The sequence below is a fragment of the Stegostoma tigrinum genome, chromosome 3 (genome assembly GCF_030684315.1).
Source record: "Stegostoma tigrinum isolate sSteTig4 chromosome 3, sSteTig4.hap1, whole genome shotgun sequence".
Classification (NCBI taxonomy): Eukaryota; Metazoa; Chordata; class Chondrichthyes; order Orectolobiformes; family Stegostomatidae; genus Stegostoma; species Stegostoma tigrinum.
This window is the reverse complement of record NC_081356.1, coordinates 132,489,894-132,509,571: the sequence shown is the minus strand read 5'-3', so window position 1 is coordinate 132,509,571 and position 19,678 is coordinate 132,489,894. Positions and strand designations below refer to the sequence as shown.

At 47.8% G+C, this 19,678-nt stretch overlaps 1 protein-coding gene across 3 annotated transcripts in view; it reads left to right on the top strand.

The window, feature by feature from the left end:
* The window catches only part of tmem8b (transmembrane protein 8B), a 126,559-nt gene that overhangs the window by 92,627 nt on the left and 14,254 nt on the right, over positions 1-19,678 (top strand). For all 3 annotated transcript variants that reach the window (XM_048527550.2, XM_048527549.2, XM_059644924.1), the window contains 4 exons: positions 8,342-8,739; positions 15,155-15,251; positions 16,121-16,244; positions 18,505-18,647. In XM_048527550.2, the coding sequence (XP_048383507.1) occupies positions 8,342-8,739; positions 15,155-15,251; positions 16,121-16,244; positions 18,505-18,647 (762 nt within the window). The remainder of the gene's footprint in view (positions 1-8,341; positions 8,740-15,154; positions 15,252-16,120; positions 16,245-18,504; positions 18,648-19,678) is intronic.

The window sequence follows — 19,678 nt, the reverse complement described above, 5'->3', positions numbered from 1 at the left end:
AGAATGATGAGGTAGTACTGACAGGCTGAAATGCCTCCTTGTACTCCTGTTTCTTAAGAACTTATACAGCTGATAGCACATCCTCCACAGGCAGAGATACAGGTGACAGCAGCTACAGCAGAATTAGAGGAAGATTTCAGCATGAGAAAACTTTCAGCCCAAAACTGAATTATCTGTTAATTGGATATTCATCCTGTTTAATTACATTGCTGGTGGTGAGCATTAATTTGGGATTGACTTGAGTGCGTAGAAACTAGAACAGACTGAAGCTGCACTATACTTAGAAGGCAGATGATTTTTTCTGTTTATCTTTGTAGATAAACATAAGGCTGCACAAACAAACCCAGAGAACACTAGAGAAACTCAGGTCTGGCAGCATCTATAGAGGGAGAAAAGCAGAGTTAATGCTTTGGGTCTGGTATGTGTTTGCAGAATGGATTCAAAACACTTCCAAGTTCCTCAAGCATTTTGCATTTGTTTCCGACTTCTAGCACCTACAGTATTTTATTTTTTTAAGAAAGTATTACAAAACCATTCAATAGGGAGGCTGTTGTTCAACTTGAGAGGGTGCAGAAAAGATTTATGAGGATGTTGCCAGGACTGGAGGATGTGAGCTATAGAGAAAGGCTGAACAGGCTGAGGTTACTTTCCCTGGAGCATCAGAGACCCAGGGCTGACCTTGTCGAGGTTTGTAAAATATCATGAGGGGCATGCTTAGGGTGAATAGCCAAGGTATTTTGCCAAAGGTAAGGCACTCCAAAGCTGGAAGGCATAGGTTTAAGGTGAGAGGAGAAAGATTTAAAATGACCTGAGAGGCAACAATTCCAAACAGAGGGTGGTGCGTGTATGGAATGAGCTGCCAGAGGAAGTGGTGGAGACTGGCATATTTACAACATTTAAAAGGCATCTGGATAGGTATATGAATAGGAGGGGGATAGAGGGATATTGGCCAACTCCGGGCAAACGTGTGTGTGTGTGTGTGTGTGTGTGTGTGTGTGAGAGAGAGAGAGAGAGACAGCGTATGTATGTGTGATAGCTTATACAGCTGATAGCACATGTGTGTGTACATCTGGGAAAGGAAGACCTTTTATTTTGTAGAACTGTTTTAATTGAGTGATATTGTATGTGTAAGTTTAAGGTTTCTGGGGAAATACTGTAGGTTTAAGAGTCATTCTGTGTTAATCTCTCACTTCTGGGGCTCTGATTATTCTGGGTCATGTCTGCTGCCTCGAAGCTTCTTGTTTCATTCCTGACTCCTTGCCGGCAGTTTATAATGAGCCTTTCATTCGTAGAATAATTTGCATCAGACCCAAAGGCAAAAAGAAATAAGGACTGTTTTGTTAAAATATGGGAAGACAATTAAATTTCAGTGATCTGTGCTGTTTAAATTCAATTGTAGATCTAATTTGCATTCCAGCTACTTTTGTACAATAATGTTTAGTCTACCTGAATTCTGACAAAATCCATCTGTCTTGTTATCAATATCATGCAAACCACAAATAGATAGCTTCTCCCTCTCTCTGTATCTTGTTAGGGACATTGCAACAGAAGGTTGTGTTTTGTAACTCCAGCCTGAATCAGAATGTAATAAGATTGTGGCTGATTTGTATCTCAGCCCCGTTGGTTTGCCATGGTTTCTGAATGCTTAATATCTTTGCCAAACAAGACTCTATTATCTCAACTCTGAGATTCTTTTAATCGGCAACCTCAGTTTTGACAGCATTTTGTTTCCTAATGAGATATTGGCCAGCATTTGTTCTTCGTCCTTATTTGCCCCTTAGACTGAATAGTATGCTAAGGCGATTTCAAAGGAGTCAGTTCAGAGTGAACCACATTGCTGTGGGTCTGGAATCCCATGAAATCCAGATCAGGTAAGGATAGCAGATTTTCTTCCCTGAAGGTAACTTAGGCGGGTTAAGGATGAATCTGAATTGTATTTTCTCTTATATGGTATTCCCAAGTTTCAGTGGCCAGAAGTGAACATGGAATGGGAGCAAACCTGACATTCCTGAAATTGCAACCTATGTACCTCACTGTTTTATTCTGATAATTTGTAGCAAATCAGATACTGAAGCAGTCCACATTCAAATGCAACAAGATCTGGACAATATCCAGGCTTTGGGCAGATAAATGGCAAGTCACATTCGCGCCACACAAATGCCAGGCAATGACCATCTCCAATAAGAAACAATCTAGTCACTACCTTCTTAGACTTAGAATCTCTACAGTGTGGAAAGAGGCCCTTCAGCCCAACAAGTTCACACCGACCCTCAGAGCATCCCACCCAGACCTATAACCCACCTAATCTATACATCCCTGAACACGGTGGCAATTTAGCATGGCCAATCCACCTCACCTGCATATCTTTGGACTGTGGGAGGAAACCGGAGCACCTGGAAGAAATCCATGCAAATACGGGGAGAATGTGCAAACTCCACACCGACAGTCGCCCGAGGGTGGAATCAAACCAGAGCCCCTGGTGCTGTGAGGCAGCACTGCTAACCACTGAGCCACCGGGCCGTCCCATTCAATGGTGTTACCATCACTAAACCGCAACCCCCCATACTGTAAACCTGGGGGTTAACATTGACCAGAAATTGAACTAGGCTCATGTCATAAATTCAGTGGCTATAAGGGCAGATCAAAAGCTAGGAATACTGCAGCAGGTATTTCACCTCCTGACACCCCAAAGTCTGTCCTTGTATAAGACACAAGTCAGGAATGTGATTGAATATTCTCTATTTGCCTGGATGGATGCAGCTCCAACAACACTTAGGAAGTTTGGTACCACCCAGCCTGCTGGATTGGCACCACACCCACAAACATCTATCCCCTCAACCACCAGCGCACAGTCGCAACAGTGTGTACTGCTTACAAGGTGCACTGCAGAGATTTGCCAAAGATCGTTCTGCAACAGCTTTCATACCCCTGACCGCTACCATCTAGAAGGACAAAGGGAGCAGATACATGGGAACATCACACCCTGCAAATTCCCTTCCAAGCCACTACCCATCCTGACTTGGGAAATACATCACTGTTCCTTTGGTGTCGCTGGGTTAAAATCCTGGAATTCCCTCCCTGAGGGACATGCACATGTACTGCAGCAGTTCAAGAAGGCAGCTCACCACCACCATCTCAAGGGGCAACTGAGGAGAGGGCATTAAATGCTGGTCCAGCCAGTGATGATATGTTCATGAATGCATAAAAACATTCTTGCTATTTAATCTCTCATGATCTGTCACAAAGTCACATTTTTGATTTTCCCTTGCATCAACCTAAAACTGCTCATGATCTTCGCTTCACTTCTAGTTACACACAGTTCTGAGGAAATGTCGCTGACCTGAAATGTCAACTCTGTTTGTCTCTCCTGATGTGCTGCCTGTCCTGTTCTGTGTGTCTGGGATTTTTGCTTTAATTTCATCTTTCTTGCATTTGTATTTTGTCAGCATTTCCGATTATAAATGGTGCCTCTGCACTAGCGTTTAGCCAATTATGTCCATGAGCCCTTAAATCTGTATTGTCCCTCAATCTTGAACTTTTTATGGGATGTGGGCATTGCTGACAAGTCCAGAATTTATTGTTCTTGAATTGAGTGGCTTGCCAAGCCGTTTCAGAGGGCCTTTAAAATTTACCCACAAGTCACTGGGTAAGACTTCCTTTCTGATTCATGAACCAAATGAGATTTTAATGACACTCTACAAGACTAGCTTTCAATCCCAAATTTAACAATTGTATTCAATTCCACCAGCTGCCATTTAATTTGAACACGTGTGCCTCTGTATTACTCATCCAGTGACATCACGGCTATGTCACATCCTCCAGTTGGAATTGCCATGATATAGATTGGGATAGTAATATTACAAAAGGCAGAAAGGAGCTGTGTGTTCAGGAGAGCTTTCAAGATGTTTAGATTTGCGACCCGACATGGAAGGAGGTGTTACTGGACCTAGTTCTGTGGAATTACGTAAACCATACAGTCATAGAGTCATACAGCATGGAAACAGGCCCTTCGGTCCAACCAGCCCATGCCGAACACATAATCCCAAATTAAACTAGCCCCACCTACCTGCACCTGACCCATACCAAGTCACCTAACCTTAGGGAACAGTGATCATAATATAATCAGGAAAAGGTCAGGAAAATTCAGGATAAAAGTAATTGACCAAAAAAGAACCAATTTCAGCAGAAAAGCTTTGGCCCAGGTAAGTCAGAATCGAAGACCATCAGACTAAACTAATGGAACAATGAGCTGTCCTTAAGCAGGAGTTCTTCCAACTGCAGTCAAGAGTCATCCCATGACAGGGTGAATATGGTTTGATGACTGTTAGGGACATGATGGGCCATGCTGTAAAGGCTTGAGGAATCTAACTCTTGTAGGGCAACACAGAGCCTCAAGGGTGGTAAAAGAGATGGAGAATAAGATGGAATGAGAGAAATTGCAGGCTGATGTTTACATAGTGCGTTTCACAACCACTAAATAGCTCACACTGCTTTAAAGCCAATTAAGTACTTTGTGAAGTGTAGTCACTGTTTTAGCGTAACAAACACAGCAGCCAACTTTCACATATCAAACATTCACAGAGAGATTGGTGATAATCACCAGGTCATCCGCTTGCTTTTTTGTAATTGTAGTTTAGGGATAAAAATTAGCCAGGACACCGGGGTAATTTTCTCTCTTTCTTTCAACTAATACTTTAGCATCTTATACATTCTCCAAGCTGGCAGATGGCTTTATTGCCTAATGCACAAGCCTGGACCACCAATGGTGCAGTATTCCCTCAAACCTGCACCAGGGGCTAATACACATAGCGTTCCCTGCTCAAGCTGAGGTGGACACTCATACCTGGGAATCTGCTGACCCAGAGCTGAAAGTGCCATCAAGCAAGCCACAGCTGGCATTTGGCACAGAGACAGTTGTGGGGGACGGGAACAGAAAACCAATACCAGGGTGATTAGAACAAACAAGAGCCAAGCTGGAGGTAGGAAAGTTCAGAGGGGAAGTGATAAAGAATATAAAGCACAGAAAGAGATAATGGGAACTGCAGATGCTGGAGAATCCAAGATAACAAAGTGTGGAGCTGGATGAACACAGCAGGCCCAGCAGCATCTCAGGAGCACAAAAGCTGACGTTTCGGGCCTGGACCCTTCATCAGAGAGGGGGATGGGGTGACGGTTCTGGAATATATAGGGAGAGAGGGGGAGGCGGACCGAAGATAGAGAGAAAAGAAGATAGGTGGAGAGGAGAGTATAGGTGGGGAGGTAGGGAGGGGATAGGTCAGTCCAGGGAAGACGGACAGGTCAAGGAGGCGGGATGAGGTTAGTAGGTAGAAAATGGAGGTGCGGCTTGAGGTGGGAGGAAGGGATGGGTGAGAGGAAGAACAGGTGAGGGAGGCAGAGACAGGCTGGGCTGGTTTTGGGATGCAGTGGGTGGAGGGGAAGAGCTGGGCTGGTTTTGGGATGCAGTGGGGGGAGGGGACGAACTGGGCTGGTTTTGGGATGCAGTGGGGGAAGGGGAGATTTTGAAGCTGGTGAAGTCCACATTGATACCATTAGGCTGCAGGGTTCCCAGGCGGAATATGAGTTGCTGTTCCTGCAACCTTCGGGTGGCATCATTGTGGTACTGCAGGAGGCCCATGATGGACATGTCATCTAAAGAATGGGAGGGGGAGTTGAAATGGTTTGCGACTGGGAGGTGCAGTTGTTTGTTGCGAACCGAGCGGAGGTGTTCTGCAAAGCGGTCCCCAAGCCTCCGCTTGGTTTCCCCAATGTAGAGGAAGCCACACCGGGTACAATGGATACAGTATACCATATTGGCAGATGTGCAGGTGAACCTCTGCTTAATATGGAAAGTCATCTTGGGGCCTGGGATAGGGGTGAGGGAGGAGGTGTGGGGGCAAGTGTAGCATTTCCTGCGGTTGAAGTATTTGCAGAGACTGACAGCTCACGTGAAGGTGTTGTCTTCCATCAGCATATCACCAGGTAGTAATATGTACTACTTAGGGTCCAGAAACAGAATTTTGTTCACATGCTTGAAATGTGTCAACTTTCCAGGGTACTTTAAGATAGACCACATGCTTCTCAACCCGGACAACACCCAGTAACAAAAGGTTAAATATGTCATTTTATGCTGTTCCTGCGCAGTTACTGTTAATGCAGTGCCAGAATTAATGCGATATTGACGCCAGTCCGGAACAACATAATCCCTACCACAGAGTGTGGGGAGGTGGGTGAGAGATGGTGTGTGGGTGGGGGCATGGGGAGGTGGGTGAGAGATCGTGTGTGGGTGGAGGCATGGGGAGGTGGGTGAGAGATGGTGAGTGGGTGGAGGCATGGGGAGGTGGGTGAGAGATGGTGTGTGGGTGGGGGCGTGGGGAGGTGGGTGAGAGATGGTGTGTGGGTGGAGGCATGGGGAGGTGGGTGAGAGATGGTGTGTGGGTGGGGGCGTGGGGAGGTGGGTGAGAGATGGTGTGTGGGTGGAGGCATGGGGAGGTGGGTGAGAGATGGTGAGTGGATGGGGGCGTGGGAAGGTGGGTGAGAGATGGTGTGTGGGTGGAGGCATGGGGAGGTGGGTGAGAGATGGTGAGTGGATGGGGGCGTGGGAAGGTGGGTGAGAGATGGTGTGTGGGTGGAGGCATGGGGAGGTGGGTGAGAGATGGTGAGTGGATGGGGGCGTGGGGAGGTGGGTGAGAGATGGTGTGTGGGTGGAGGCATGGGGAGGTGGGTGAGAGATGGTGTGTGGGTGGGGGCGTGGGGAGGTGGGTGAGAGATGGTGTGTGGGTGGGGGCGTGGGGAGGTGGGTGAGAGATGGTGTGTGGGTGGGGGCTTGGGGAGGTGGGTGAGAGATGGTGTGTGGGTGGGGGCGTGGGGAGGTGGGTGAGAGATGGTGTGTGGGTGGGGGCGTGGGGATATGGGTGAGAGATCGTGTGTGGGTGGGGGCGTGGGGAGGTGGGTGAGAGATGGTGTGTGGGTGGGGGCGTGGGGAGGTGGGTGAGAGATGGTGTGTGGGTGGGGGCATGGCGAGGTGGGTGAGAGATGGTGTGTGGGTGGGGGCATGGCGAGGTGGGTGAGAGATAGTGTGTGGGTGGGGGCATGGCGAGGTGGGTGAGAGATGGTGTGTGGGTGGGGGCATGGCGAGGTGGGTGAGAGATGGTGTGTGGGTGGGGGCATGGCGAGGTGGGTGAGAGATGGTGTGTGGGTGGGGGCATGGCGAGGTGGGTGAGAGATGGTGTGTGGGTGAGAGATGGTGTGTGGGTGGGGAGTGGGGATTTGGGTGAGGGATGGGGATGTGGGTGAGGGATGGGGATGTGGGTGAGAAATGGGGTTATAGACACGCGGGCTGAGCTGATGGGTTCGGGTGCAAACCTTTCGTCACCCTGCTCGATAACATCGTCTGTGTGCCTCTAGTGAAGTGTCAGTGTTCTGTCCCACTTGCTATTTCTCTGCCTCAGTTTGCTGGGGTTGTGTGTATTTTATCCGGTTTAGTTTCTCAGTAGTTTGTACACAGGGTCTAAGTCAATGTGTTTCTTGATAGAGCTCCAGTTGGTCTGTCTCGGAGGTAATGGTGGATTGTGCTTTACAAGTAATTTGTCAGTATCTGCTCGACGAGCATTAGCTTTCTCGATATTGAGAATTACTTTCAGGCATCCTTTGTCTGCTGGTAAGATTACAATGTTCTCATCCCTCACCCACCTCCCCACTCCCCCACCATCACACCATCTCTCACCCACCTCCCCACTCCCCCACCATCACACCATCTCTCACCAACATCCCCATCCCTCACCCACCATCCCCACTCCCCCACCATCACACCATCTCTCACCCAAATCCCCATCCTTCACCCACCTCCCCACTCTCCCACCATCACACCATCCCTCCCCCACCATCACATCATCCCTCACCATTTCCCCCTCCCCCACCATCACACCATCCCTCACCACCTCCCCACTCTCCCACCATCACACCATCTCTCACCCAGATCCCCATCCCTTCCCCACCTCCCCGCCACCTCTCACCCACATGCCCATCTCTCACTCACCTTCCCACTCCCACCAATTAACACCCACTTACACCTCTAACCCCACCCACATACCATTCCCCACCCACATATCATTCCCCACTCACCCACACCCACACACCATCCCCATCCATTTACCCAAACCCCACCCCCCATCCCTACTCACCTTCCCCACCCTCACCCACGTCCTCAATCCCCACCCACTCTCCCAACCCACACCCACCCCACATCCTCTTTCACCAGCTGCCAGATCCCCACCCCTCCCCCATTCCTCCACCCTACCCCGTAAATGCTGTGATAATAGAAAACACTTTCTCTTCCTTCCAGATTGCTCCAAACCGGCCATCTCCAGGAGTGTTTCTGAGTTGATCACCCCAAAGCTCAACATACCTCAGTCGTTTGGTTCTCCCAGAGGTCCGTCAATTCTTGACACCCTGCTCATCACAGGACTTGGTCCCCCAGCACTGAATGATTCGGAGAGAAGCTCAGCAGAGCAGCCACCCCAGGAGTTCCTGGGCCAACGGGGTGCAGTTTCTGGGCAAAACCAATGCTGGCCCATCCGCCCCACCCTCAGGAATGAGTTGGATACTTTCTCTGTCCATTTCTACATATTTTTTGGCCCAAACATCTCTGTGCCTCCAGACAGACCGGCCGTGTTTGTCATCAATCTGGTTCCAGTTCTAGACAGTGGTGGTGTCCTGAATATGGAGCTTAAACTAAACACTGTAAGCTTTCCTTCTATTCAGTCCTTCGTTTCTATTTTCCCTTGAGAAGGCTGTGGTGCTGCGTCACTATGAATGTAACTGAGTGGTTTGCTTGGTATTTTCAGAGGGCAGTTAAGAGCCATCTGCTTTCTGGTGGGTTTGCTGTCATGAGTATCAGGAATCAGGCTATTTGTTCAAATGCATCCACCTCCACATTTATAAAGACTTCAATCTCTCACTGCCTTGGACTACAGCTGATATTATGAAGTGGTGCTCTTCCCAGAATGCCCAGGTCTCCCAAGCCCTCAGATAACAAAGCATTTTGATTGTAGCCTGTTCTGGCCCCTTGAATGGCCATAGTCCACCCAGAATGGTTTAAAGGTTGAAGCCATTCCTACACAATGGAGATAGATGATGGGGCCCCTTCACACCACCATGTGACTAACTTTCTGGATTGTTACATTGCAAACTTGGAGACATGAACCTGAAGGTCCATTGATTCAAAGTTTGGAGCCATGCCAGATGTGAGTTCCACCAAGAGGTTCGGCTTGGGCATGTTCATTCATGAGGGGCATCCCAGCTGGACATGTCTATTTCAGTGCAGGGAGGGTCCCAGCCAGAGAAAGCTATTCCAGAGAGGGGAAGGTCCCAGCCAGACATGTCCATTCCAGTGCGGGAAGGGTCCCAGGCAGACATGCCCACTATAGTGTGGGAACGGTCACACCCAGGGTGATTCATTTAGGAGCTTCTGGAAGTTTGAGTTACTTGAGCGACTTCACATGTGTATCAGAAGTGTCCTGACCCGAGGTAGCCTGTCAGCTTGTTTCCATCCATTTGAAGAAATAAACAGAAGTACCAGAAGCTTCCATACCAATTATACTGATAAAACAATTTGTACATGTTGTATCAGATCGCGATCTCTCAGTGTGCCTCTACTTAGTTCTTTAGTTATACAAGGCCTGAAGCTGGCCATTCAGCCTGCTAACCTATTCCACCACTCTATCAGGTCAGGGTTGAAAAATACTTTAACCCACCTAACGCCTTCAAAACACCTTGCTTCATTCTCTTACTCACAAAGCATCTATCCATCTCATCTCTGATTCTTTTGAATTGATCTTACCTTCCCCACCATATGTTTGAAGTTATGAACAGGACATGCCTTTGCTGGGCACGTGTGTACCTCTCTCCCTCCATCTTCCTGTCTCTCCCTCTCTGTGCTTTGTTCACTTTTTCTCTCTCCCTCACAAGCCCATCTCTCTCTGTTATCTACTTCTCTCTCTAGCCCAGTCTCGCTTGTTTTATTTCTTGCTCTCATACTATTTCCCGCTATCTCTCTGTCTCTCGTGTCTGTATATCTATCCACTGATCCTTTCTGATATTGTGTTTGAATGTCAGTGTTGTGTTGCGAGACTCAAAGCCTGACCTTGCCCTTTAAGCAAAGTGTGTCAAATATTGCCTGTGGGTCAGGGGTTAGATTGGGTCGATCAGAAATTAATTACTATTTGCTGAGGTAAATGAACAGCACAGAGTCGGCAGAAAATAACACATTTTTCGCTTTTACTGCTTTTATAATTCAAGCTGTGACATCTGCAGCCTGATCAACAGCGGGACACAATTTTAGGAACAAAATGGATTGGACCTAACATAGTTTCTGACCATAACTTTGACATTTAGCTCTTGATATGTTCTGTGTTTTTAAAGTCAGTACTCTCATTTTAGCAGACCACGATGTAATTGCAGGATAGTACAAATTGGACAGGATGAATTGCCTCCCACTGTTTGTGTAATATTTTCAATACTGGAGTCGCGATCGCTGAACTTAATTCACATTGGTGGGAATATAGGCTGCAGGCCTTTTCTTGTTCAACTCAATGTGAAATAATCAGCAAGCAGACTAAACCTTCAGCTAGTCCATTACCGACTGATCTGGGATGGCTCTAATTAATTTATTACCTTAGGCCTGCGATGATAAGTTTAGCTTGAAGTCTGCGTTGTAGCTTTCTGTGAACATGTTGTGTGGATTAATGTTGGACTGAAACAGCCTGAGGGCTGGCTGCGCTTATTTGAGGAAGTGGACTGCTGCCAGAACTGTTGCTTCATCCTCTGAGCTCCAAGCTGTCCAGGATTAATCAAAACATGTGACAACAATTCAGTTCACTCCAAAAGCTCTAACGGCAAGAAACAAAGATGTTAATGGAACTAGCTCCTTTAATCAAACCACGCACACATGAAAAGCTGACAATAAAGGCATCCATTTGTACCAACTGATAATACACTTTGTAGACATTGCATCCGATCTACATCTCTTAGTATGTCCCGACATAGTTCTTTGGATGTATAATGGCTAGAGGAGGCCATTCAGCCCCTCAAATATGTTTCACCATACTTTCAGGTCATGGCTGATCAGTACCTAACCCCTTTGATCCATCTTAGTTCTGTAACACTTCATTCTCTTATTCACAAAAAAAATCTGTCCATCACATTTTGATGCTTTTTAATTGACGCTCCCAACCCCAGCTTTTTGGGCCAGAGAGTTTGGGATTTCCATCAGCCTTTGTGTGCTTCCTAACTCCAGGTGCACTTCCTAAACTCAGAACCTACCATCCAGACCCACGCCTTACCCTATTCCTGTAAGCCTACATTTCCCATGGCTAACCCCCCTCATCTGCGTATCTCTGGACACTATGAGCAATTGAGCATGACCAATCCGTCTAACCTGCACATCTTCAGACTGTGGGAGGAAACCTGACCACATGGAGGAAACTCATACAGACTACTGTGTCACAGCGGAAGCGGCCCTGACTCTGGGACAAAAGATCTGGGTCCAAGTCCTACCTGCTCTGGATGTTTGAGCAGGTTGAAACGGCAGAGAGGGCTGAGTGGTATTAGCTGTTAATCCAGGCATGCAGCTAATATTCTGAGGAAACAAAGTGTGGAGCTGGATGAACACAGCAGGCCAAGCAGCATCTTAGGAGCAGACAAGCTGATGTTTCGGGCCTCGGTCCTTCATCAGAAAAGGGGGATGGGGAGAGAATTCTGAAATACATAGGGAGAGAGAGGGGGGGGCGCGGACCGAAGATGGAGAGAGGAGAAGATAGGTGGAGAGGGGAGTATACGTGGGGAGGTAGGGAGGGGATAGGTCAGTCCAGGAAGGACGGACATGTCAAGGGGGCAGGATGAGGTTGGTAGGTAGGAAATGGAGGTGTGACTTGAGGTGGGAGGAGGGGATAGGTGAGAGGAAGGAGAGGTTAGGGAGGCGGGGATGGGCTGGGCTGGTTTTGGGATGCAGTAGGGGGAGGGGAGATTTTGAAGCTTGTGAAGTCCACATTGATACCATTGGGCTGCAGGGTTCCCAAGCGGAGTATGAGTTGCTGTTCCTGCAACCTTCGGGTGGCATCATTGTGACACTGCAGGAGGCGCAGGGTGGACATGTCGTCTGAGGAATGGGAGGGGGAGTTGAAATGGTTCATGACTTGGAGGTGTAGTTGTTTATTGCGAACCGAGCGGAGGTGTTCTGCAAAGCGGTCCCCAAGCCTCCGCATGGTTTCCCCAATGTAGAGGAAGCCACACCGTGTACAGCGGATGCAGTATACCGCATTGGTGGATGTGCAGGTGAACATCTGCTTGATGTGGAAAGACATCTTGGGGCCTGGGATGGAGGTGAGGGAGGAGGTGTGGGGACAAGTGTAGCATTTCCTGCGGTTGCAGGGGAAGGTGCTGGGTGTGGTGGGGTTGGAGGGAAGTGTGGAGCGAACAAGGGAGTCGCGGAGAGAGTGGTCTCTCCGGAATGCAGACAGGGGTGGGGATGGAAAAATGTCTTTCGTGGTGGGGTCGGATTGTAGATGGCGGAAGTGTCGGAGGATGATGCGTTATATCCGGAGGTTGGTAAGGTGGTATGTGAGGACTAGGGGGATTCTCTTTTGGCAGTTATTGCAGGGGCGAGGTGTGAGGGATGAGTTTCGGGAGACACGGTCAAGGGCATTCTCGACCACTGTGGAGGGGAAGTTGTGGTCCTTGAAGAACAAGGATATCTGGGATGTACAGGTGAGGAATGCCTCATCCTGGGAGCAGATGCGGCAGAGGTGAAGGAATTGGGAAAAGGGGATGGAATCTTTGCAGGAAGGTGGGTGGGAGGAGGTGTATTCCAGGTAGCTGTGGGAGTCGGTGGGCTTGAAATGGACATCGGTTTGTAGGTGGTTGCCTGAGATGGAGACAGAGAGGTACAGGAAGGTGAGGGATGTGTTGGAGATGGTTCAGGTGAATTTAAGGTTGGGGTGGAAGGTGTTGGTGAAGTGGATGAACTGTTCGAGATCCTCTTGGGAGCACGAGGCAGCACCGATACAGTCATCAATGTAACGGAGGAAGAGGTGGGGTTTCGGGCCAGTGTAGGTACAGAAGAGGGATTTTTCCATGTAACCAACAAAGAGGCAGGCATAGCTTGGGCCCATGTGGGAACCCATGGCCATCCCCTTTGTCTGTAGGAAGTGGGAGGTATCAAAAGAGAAGTGTTTGAGGATGCGGACGAGTTCGGCTAGGCGGATGAGGGTGTCGGTGGAGGGGCACTGATCGGGCCTGTGGGACAGGAAGAAGCAGAGGGCCTTCAGGCCATCTGCATGGGGAATGCAGGTATAAAGGGACTGGACGTCCGTGATGAAAATGAGGTGTTGGAGACCAGGGCATTGGAAGTTCTGGAGGAGGTGGAAGGCATGAGTGGTATCATGGACATAGGTAGGGAGTTTTTGCTCAGCAACAGGGTTAATTCTTATCTGCTCTTAATGCTGGTTTAGCCAGAAATGCCTGCATCTCATGAACAAATTAAAATAATTATCTGATCCTGGGTCAAAATCCTGGACCTTTCTTCCTTCAGGAAAATGAGCGTTATTGGCAGGCCAAAAGGCAGCACTGTGGCTCAGTGGCTGGCACTTCTGCCTCAGGATGCTCGGGACCCGGGTTCGATTCCAGGCTCAGCAATTGTCTGTGTGGGGTTTGCATGTTCTCCCAGTGTCTGCGCAGATAACTTCCCACAGTCCAAACGTGTGCAGGTTAGGTGGATTGGCCATGCTAAATTGCCCGAAGCGTTCAGAGATATGAAAGCGAGGTGGGTTAGCCATGGAAAATGCAGGGTTTCAGGGATAGGGTAAGGGGTGAGGCCGGGTAGTATGCTGTTTGGACGGTCAGTGTAAACTCAATGGGCTGAATGGCCTGCTTCCACTATGTAGCGATTCTATGATTCATTAGTAATTGCCCTTGACCTGTATTCATTTTTCAAAGGGCAGTTATTCCATGTGGATCTGGAGTCACATGTAGGTCAGACCAGTAAGGATGGCAGATTTCCTTCCCTGAAGCACATGAGCGTAACAGTTGGGCTTTTATGACTGTGGTCACATAGTCACCATTAGACTAGCTATTCATTCCAAATTTTATTGCGTTTTCAAATTTCAACACCTGACACGGTAGGATTGGAAACATTGCTCAGACCAATCACCTGTACCTTCTGTAGCCCTCTCTATTTCTATGAGACTCCTCATTAGGAGCTTATTGCGTTGTAGGTCTACCTACAGTACATGGACTGCAGTGATTTAAGAAGGCTGCTCACCATCACCCTCCCAAAGGCAATGAAGGGCAGGCAAAAAATGCTGGCCCGGCCAGCGACACCCATGCCTACGAACGATTTATTTTTAAAAAGCCACCTATCCAGAATGGACTGACCCTAATGTTACGACCCTGCCTTCATGAATTAATGACTTGGAAATTACAACAGAGTGCGATCTATTTCAGCTCAGAAGAAAAGTGCTGTAGAACATTACAGTGCAGTACAGGCCCTTCGGCCCTCGATGTTGCTCCGACCTGTGAAACCAATCTGAAGTCCATCTACTCTACACTATTCCATTATCATCCATATGTTTATCCAATGAACATTTAAATGCCCTTAAAGTTGGCGAGTCTACTACTATTGCAGGCAGGGCATTCCACTCTCTGAGTAAAGAACCGACCTCTGACATCTGTCCTATATCTATCACCCCTCAATTTAGAGCTATGTAGATGCTAGAAATCTTGAGTAAGAACAGAAATAGCAATAAAACGTAATAGGTCAGGAAGTATCTGCGAGGAGAAACAGAGAATTAATGTTTCAGGTTCCATCAGAGCTCATGAAGGGTTTATTTGTGTGTGTTTTATATTTTGAAAATGGCTGAGAACACAATGAATGTGAGGTGTGTTGGTGGGGGAGATAGAAGTGGGATGCTCAGAGCCAAAGCTTGGAGGCTGTGGGTGGGAATGGATGGACAGGGGAAATCAGGACCTTGAAGGTTACAATGAAGATGGATTGACCCAGTTCCCTCCACAAGCACACTTCCAAAACTGGAACAGAAATGAAGTATCTTTCTTTTAGTCATGTATCCACTAACCTTTCTCTCACTCTTTCCTTTCAACACAGTCCTCAGTGAAAGGAGAGAATGTGACTGTGATTGGCTGCTTGAATCACGGAATGCCTTTAGTATCATCAGACAACACCTCAATCCGTTGTGAATCAGGTAAACAGGGAATAAAACAGCGGGAGCTAAATGTTCAGCTTTTTAAGTGATGTGGCATTGATACAGAGAATCAATCATGATCCTATCGAGTGCCAGAGCAGGCTCAAGGAGCTGAATGGTCTACTCCTGTTCCTTGCTCCTATGCTTCTAGGGGATTAGAAGGAATTGAAGGAAAAACTTTTCACCGAGAGGGTGGTGGGAATCTGGAACTCGCTTCCTGAAAGAGTGGTAGAGGGAGGAACCCTCAAGTTATTTTACAAGCATAGGGTGGCATAGTGGCTCAGTGATTAACAGTGCAACCTCGTGGGACTAGAAATCGAACCAGGATCCCACCCTCAGATGGCTGTCTGTGTGGAGTTTGCACATTCTACCAGGATCTGTGTGGTTTTCTCTATGTACTCTGGTTTCTGCGCACAATCCAAAATTGTGCAGGTTAGGTGGACTGGCCATGAGATTTTCGGGTTATGGGGTTAAGGTAGGAGTAGTGGGTCTGGGTGGGATGCTTCCCCAGAGGGTTGGTGTGGACATGTTAGGCTGAATGCACTGTAGGGATTCTATGAAGCACTTGAGACACCACTGCGTCCAAGGTGACAGGCCAAGTGCTGGAAAATGGGATTAGAAGAGATGGATGCTTGCTGACCAGCATGGACACAATTGCCAAAGGACCTCATTCGGAATGTAATACCCTCTGGCTCTGTGTCCCACGCTCAGGAGCTGCCTGCCTCTCCCCCACCATTCCCAAAGGACACTCCTTGGAGTGTGGGCAATTCTGTAAAAGAGATATAAATACGGAGATTCCACTCCCAGACAAGAAAAGGCTATTCAACTCACTCAGTACTGAAACATTCCCATCTTATCTTCTGTTCCAGAGACTTCCACAGGGTTTCTCTTATTGGTCAACTCTACCTCAAATGTTACTAGACTGCGTATCCCTTACCCTCAGACAGGAAATTGGTACATCAGTCTACGTTCCCTCTGCTCAGCTGACTATGGGTAAGGTTCCCTGTTGAAATGGGACATTGTTCACTTAGTACAGAGGAATAATTCAATTTAGGGGCTGTGAATTCTGTGATGGGGAAGGTCCCTGAGGACTGAGGATATTATTTCTCTGAAACACATTAAATTACAGAACAGAAACACACAAATGAACACACTCCCAAGTTTGGAACAGGACTAGGTTGTTTGGTCACTCTGGATTGCTTCACTATTTAGCAAGCTGAACTGATTGTGGGTTCAAATCCACATTTCCTCATTCAGTCCAACTGAACAATACTGGTCTTTGAGTTCCACACGAGCCTCCTATTCATCTCAATTTGTCAAAACATCCTCCTGCTTCTTTCTCCCTACCTTTCCCTCAGTCATAAATTCCGTACACTCCTTGACTACTTGGTGTGCCTGTGAATTTCACACTTTTGCCACTCTATGAGTAAAGTTGGCATCATGAATTAGATTTTGAACCTTTCTCACCCACACCAGCCCACTCGCTTTTGGAATCTATACAATTAGCAGATAAGCAGCATGGAAACAGGCTATTTCGCTCAACCAGGCCATGCCGGCGCCTATGCTTTACTTGGCATGGTAGTTCAGCGGTTAGCACTGCTGCCTCACAGCGCCAGGGACGCAGGTTCAGTTCCACCCTCGGGTGACTGTAAGTGTGGATTTTGCACATTCTTTCTGTGTCTGTGCGAGCTTCCTCTGGGCGTGCCAGTTTCCACCCACAGTCCGAAGATGTGCAGGCTCAGTAGATTGGCCATGCTAAATTTTCCATAGTGTGCAGGCTGGGTACATTCGCCATGGGAGATGCAGGGTTACACAGATAGGGTAGTGGGCCGGATCTGGGTAAGATGGTCTTTGCAGGGTTGGGTGGACTTGATGGGCTGAATGGCCTGCTTCCACACTGTAGGGATTCCATGATCCTACGTTCCTGCCCCATTTTTTCCATTGAATCTAACATTGGCATCCTCTATCCCTATCTCCCTCCTTGGCTTGTCTAGTCCCCCTCAAATGCCTCCATAGAAAACGTCAATTGTCAGTAAAACCCATCTGGTTCACTAATATCCTTCAGGCAAGGAAGTCTGTCATTCTTACCTGGTCTTGCCTACATGTGACTCCAGGCCCACAGCAATGTGGTTGACCTTTAATTACCTTAATTAGGGAGGAACAATAAATGCTGACCTAGCTAGCGATGTCCGCTCCTGTAACCGAATAAAAGAGAGTTAATGTTTTGAGCCAAAATGACTCTTGCTCTCAGCGAGCTGAGTATTTGCAGCATTTTCTGTTTCTTCTTTCCTTACTGTCCTGGCCTGCTCTATCACCTAGAGAGACTATTTGTCGCCCAGTTGTGAACAATTTGATTTGTCCTCATCCAAATCTCGCTAATGACAACAGAAATGGCTGAATAAACCAGAGGCTGATGTCTGGAGTTTTTATTAAATACAATTTGATTTGAAAGTAATTGGAAACCTGTTTATCAGAGAGATCCTGGCTAAACCCAAGCAGTTTAATCTGGATCAGGCTCCGATTTACAACAAACAAAATAAAAGGGATGTTGGGAGAATGTGAACTCGTGCTGAAAGGTTCAACCAGAATTAGCCTGTTGCGGAGTGAGATTGCTAAATCAGCTGTGAGGGACTTTTAGCAGTAATCACTCACTCATTCACTGAACGTAGCAGTGAGCTGGGAACAGTGAGTGCCTCTGACAGCATTACACCCACAGAAACGTGGCCTCTGTGAGGAATGCAGAGGCCAAATTTGCACACAAGAAGCTCCCGAAGCATCAAGATGCTGATGCTTCGATAATCCAGTTTTGTGATGTTCAGTTTAATTTATTCACTCATGGGATTTGGACGTCACTGTGTTGAGCATCATCTTGGAACCACACTCTGACAGAGCAGTCTCTGCTTCAGTTACTGCAGAGGAAGACTCTGAGCTGTGAAGGTGCAGGATGCTCTGGCCTCAGTTTTCTCTGGGCCCCTCTTCTCAGCAGCTGAGCTTTCTGTTCCAATGACCTTCCAGTCACCCTCCAGAGGTCCCAGCCATCACTGACTGTCCCCCAGTCGTCAGGGTCACTATCCACCATCTTCATATCTCACTTACAGGGGTCCTTGTAGAATCGTAGAATGTTAGAGCACACAAGAAGACCCTTCAGCCCGTCTAGTGTGGACTTGTAACAAAGGTGTGGTGACTGAGCATGTACTAACTCAGCAACCAGTCAGAAATTCTTTGTAACTGGAGCGATCTCTGGCTTTGGCAGGTATGAAGAGTGCAACAACGTGACAGCAGAGGTGTATCTGAGAACGTACCTGACTCCGTGCATAAATGAATGCGGCACATATGGGCAGTGCAAGCTACTGCGTGCCAACAAGTACTTGTACGCTGCTTGTGAGTGTAAGGCAGGTAAGCTGTAGCTAGCTCCAGCCCGGCTGGGTGCTTGTGTTTATTTGTCAGAACTTCAACCAGGAAGGAGGGTCACTGCACAATCCACTGCACAATGAAACACTCAGGCAGCAGGTGTGGAGAGAGAGAAGCAGTTAACATTGCATGTTGATGACCCTTCACCAGAACTGGGGAGAGTTTGAAGTGTATTCGGTTTTAACAATAGGAAGGGTGGGACAGGAACCGAGTGAAGGTCTGTCGCAAATTGAGATGGTTTAATCTGCCAGCCGCACAGCTAGTGACAGATCCATGTCAACTCGCTTTGAACCTTGCCCAAATCAGTGGTAATGTACCTGGATTAGTAATCCAGAACTTCAGGTTAACATTCTGGGGACATGGGTTCAATCCCCCAGCAGATGGTGAAACTTAGATTCAGCAAAGATCTGACCTAATGGTGACTGTGTAACCATTGTCAATTGCATCTGGTTCACCAACATCCTTCAGGGATGGAAATCTGCTGTCTATACCTGGCCTGGCCTAAGCGTGACTCCAGACTCTCAGAAATGTGGTGACTCTAAACTACCATCTGGGCAATTAGGAATGGGCAATGCATGCTGGTTTAGCCAGTGATGCCCACATCCCATAAGGAACAGGGAAGAGACCAGAACCTGAGGTTCTTGACACGCTGGCAGGAGTTTTGTCTGGGGGCCAGAGACCCTGGAGATGGACATAGTGCCCGCTGCTGAGCTGTCAAGGATAGCAACTCCATTCTGAATGACAGTGTCACTGAGACAACCTCCTGATGTGGATCCCAGAACGTTGGGTAAGAGGAGCTTGGGGAGAGGGCACAGTCATGGGGTTTCTGTAACATTGTGTTTGAGGATGATGGCCACCCAGACCGTGAGCAGCTGGTCTGCTGGATTCTGGTCATGGACGAAGGCAGCAGAGGAGAGATGAGAAGAAATTCTTTTATACACCGAGGAGTCATGATCTAGAATTCAGTGTCTCAAAAGGAGACCCAACAGCCACTTTCCAAAAGATAAACTGTGTCA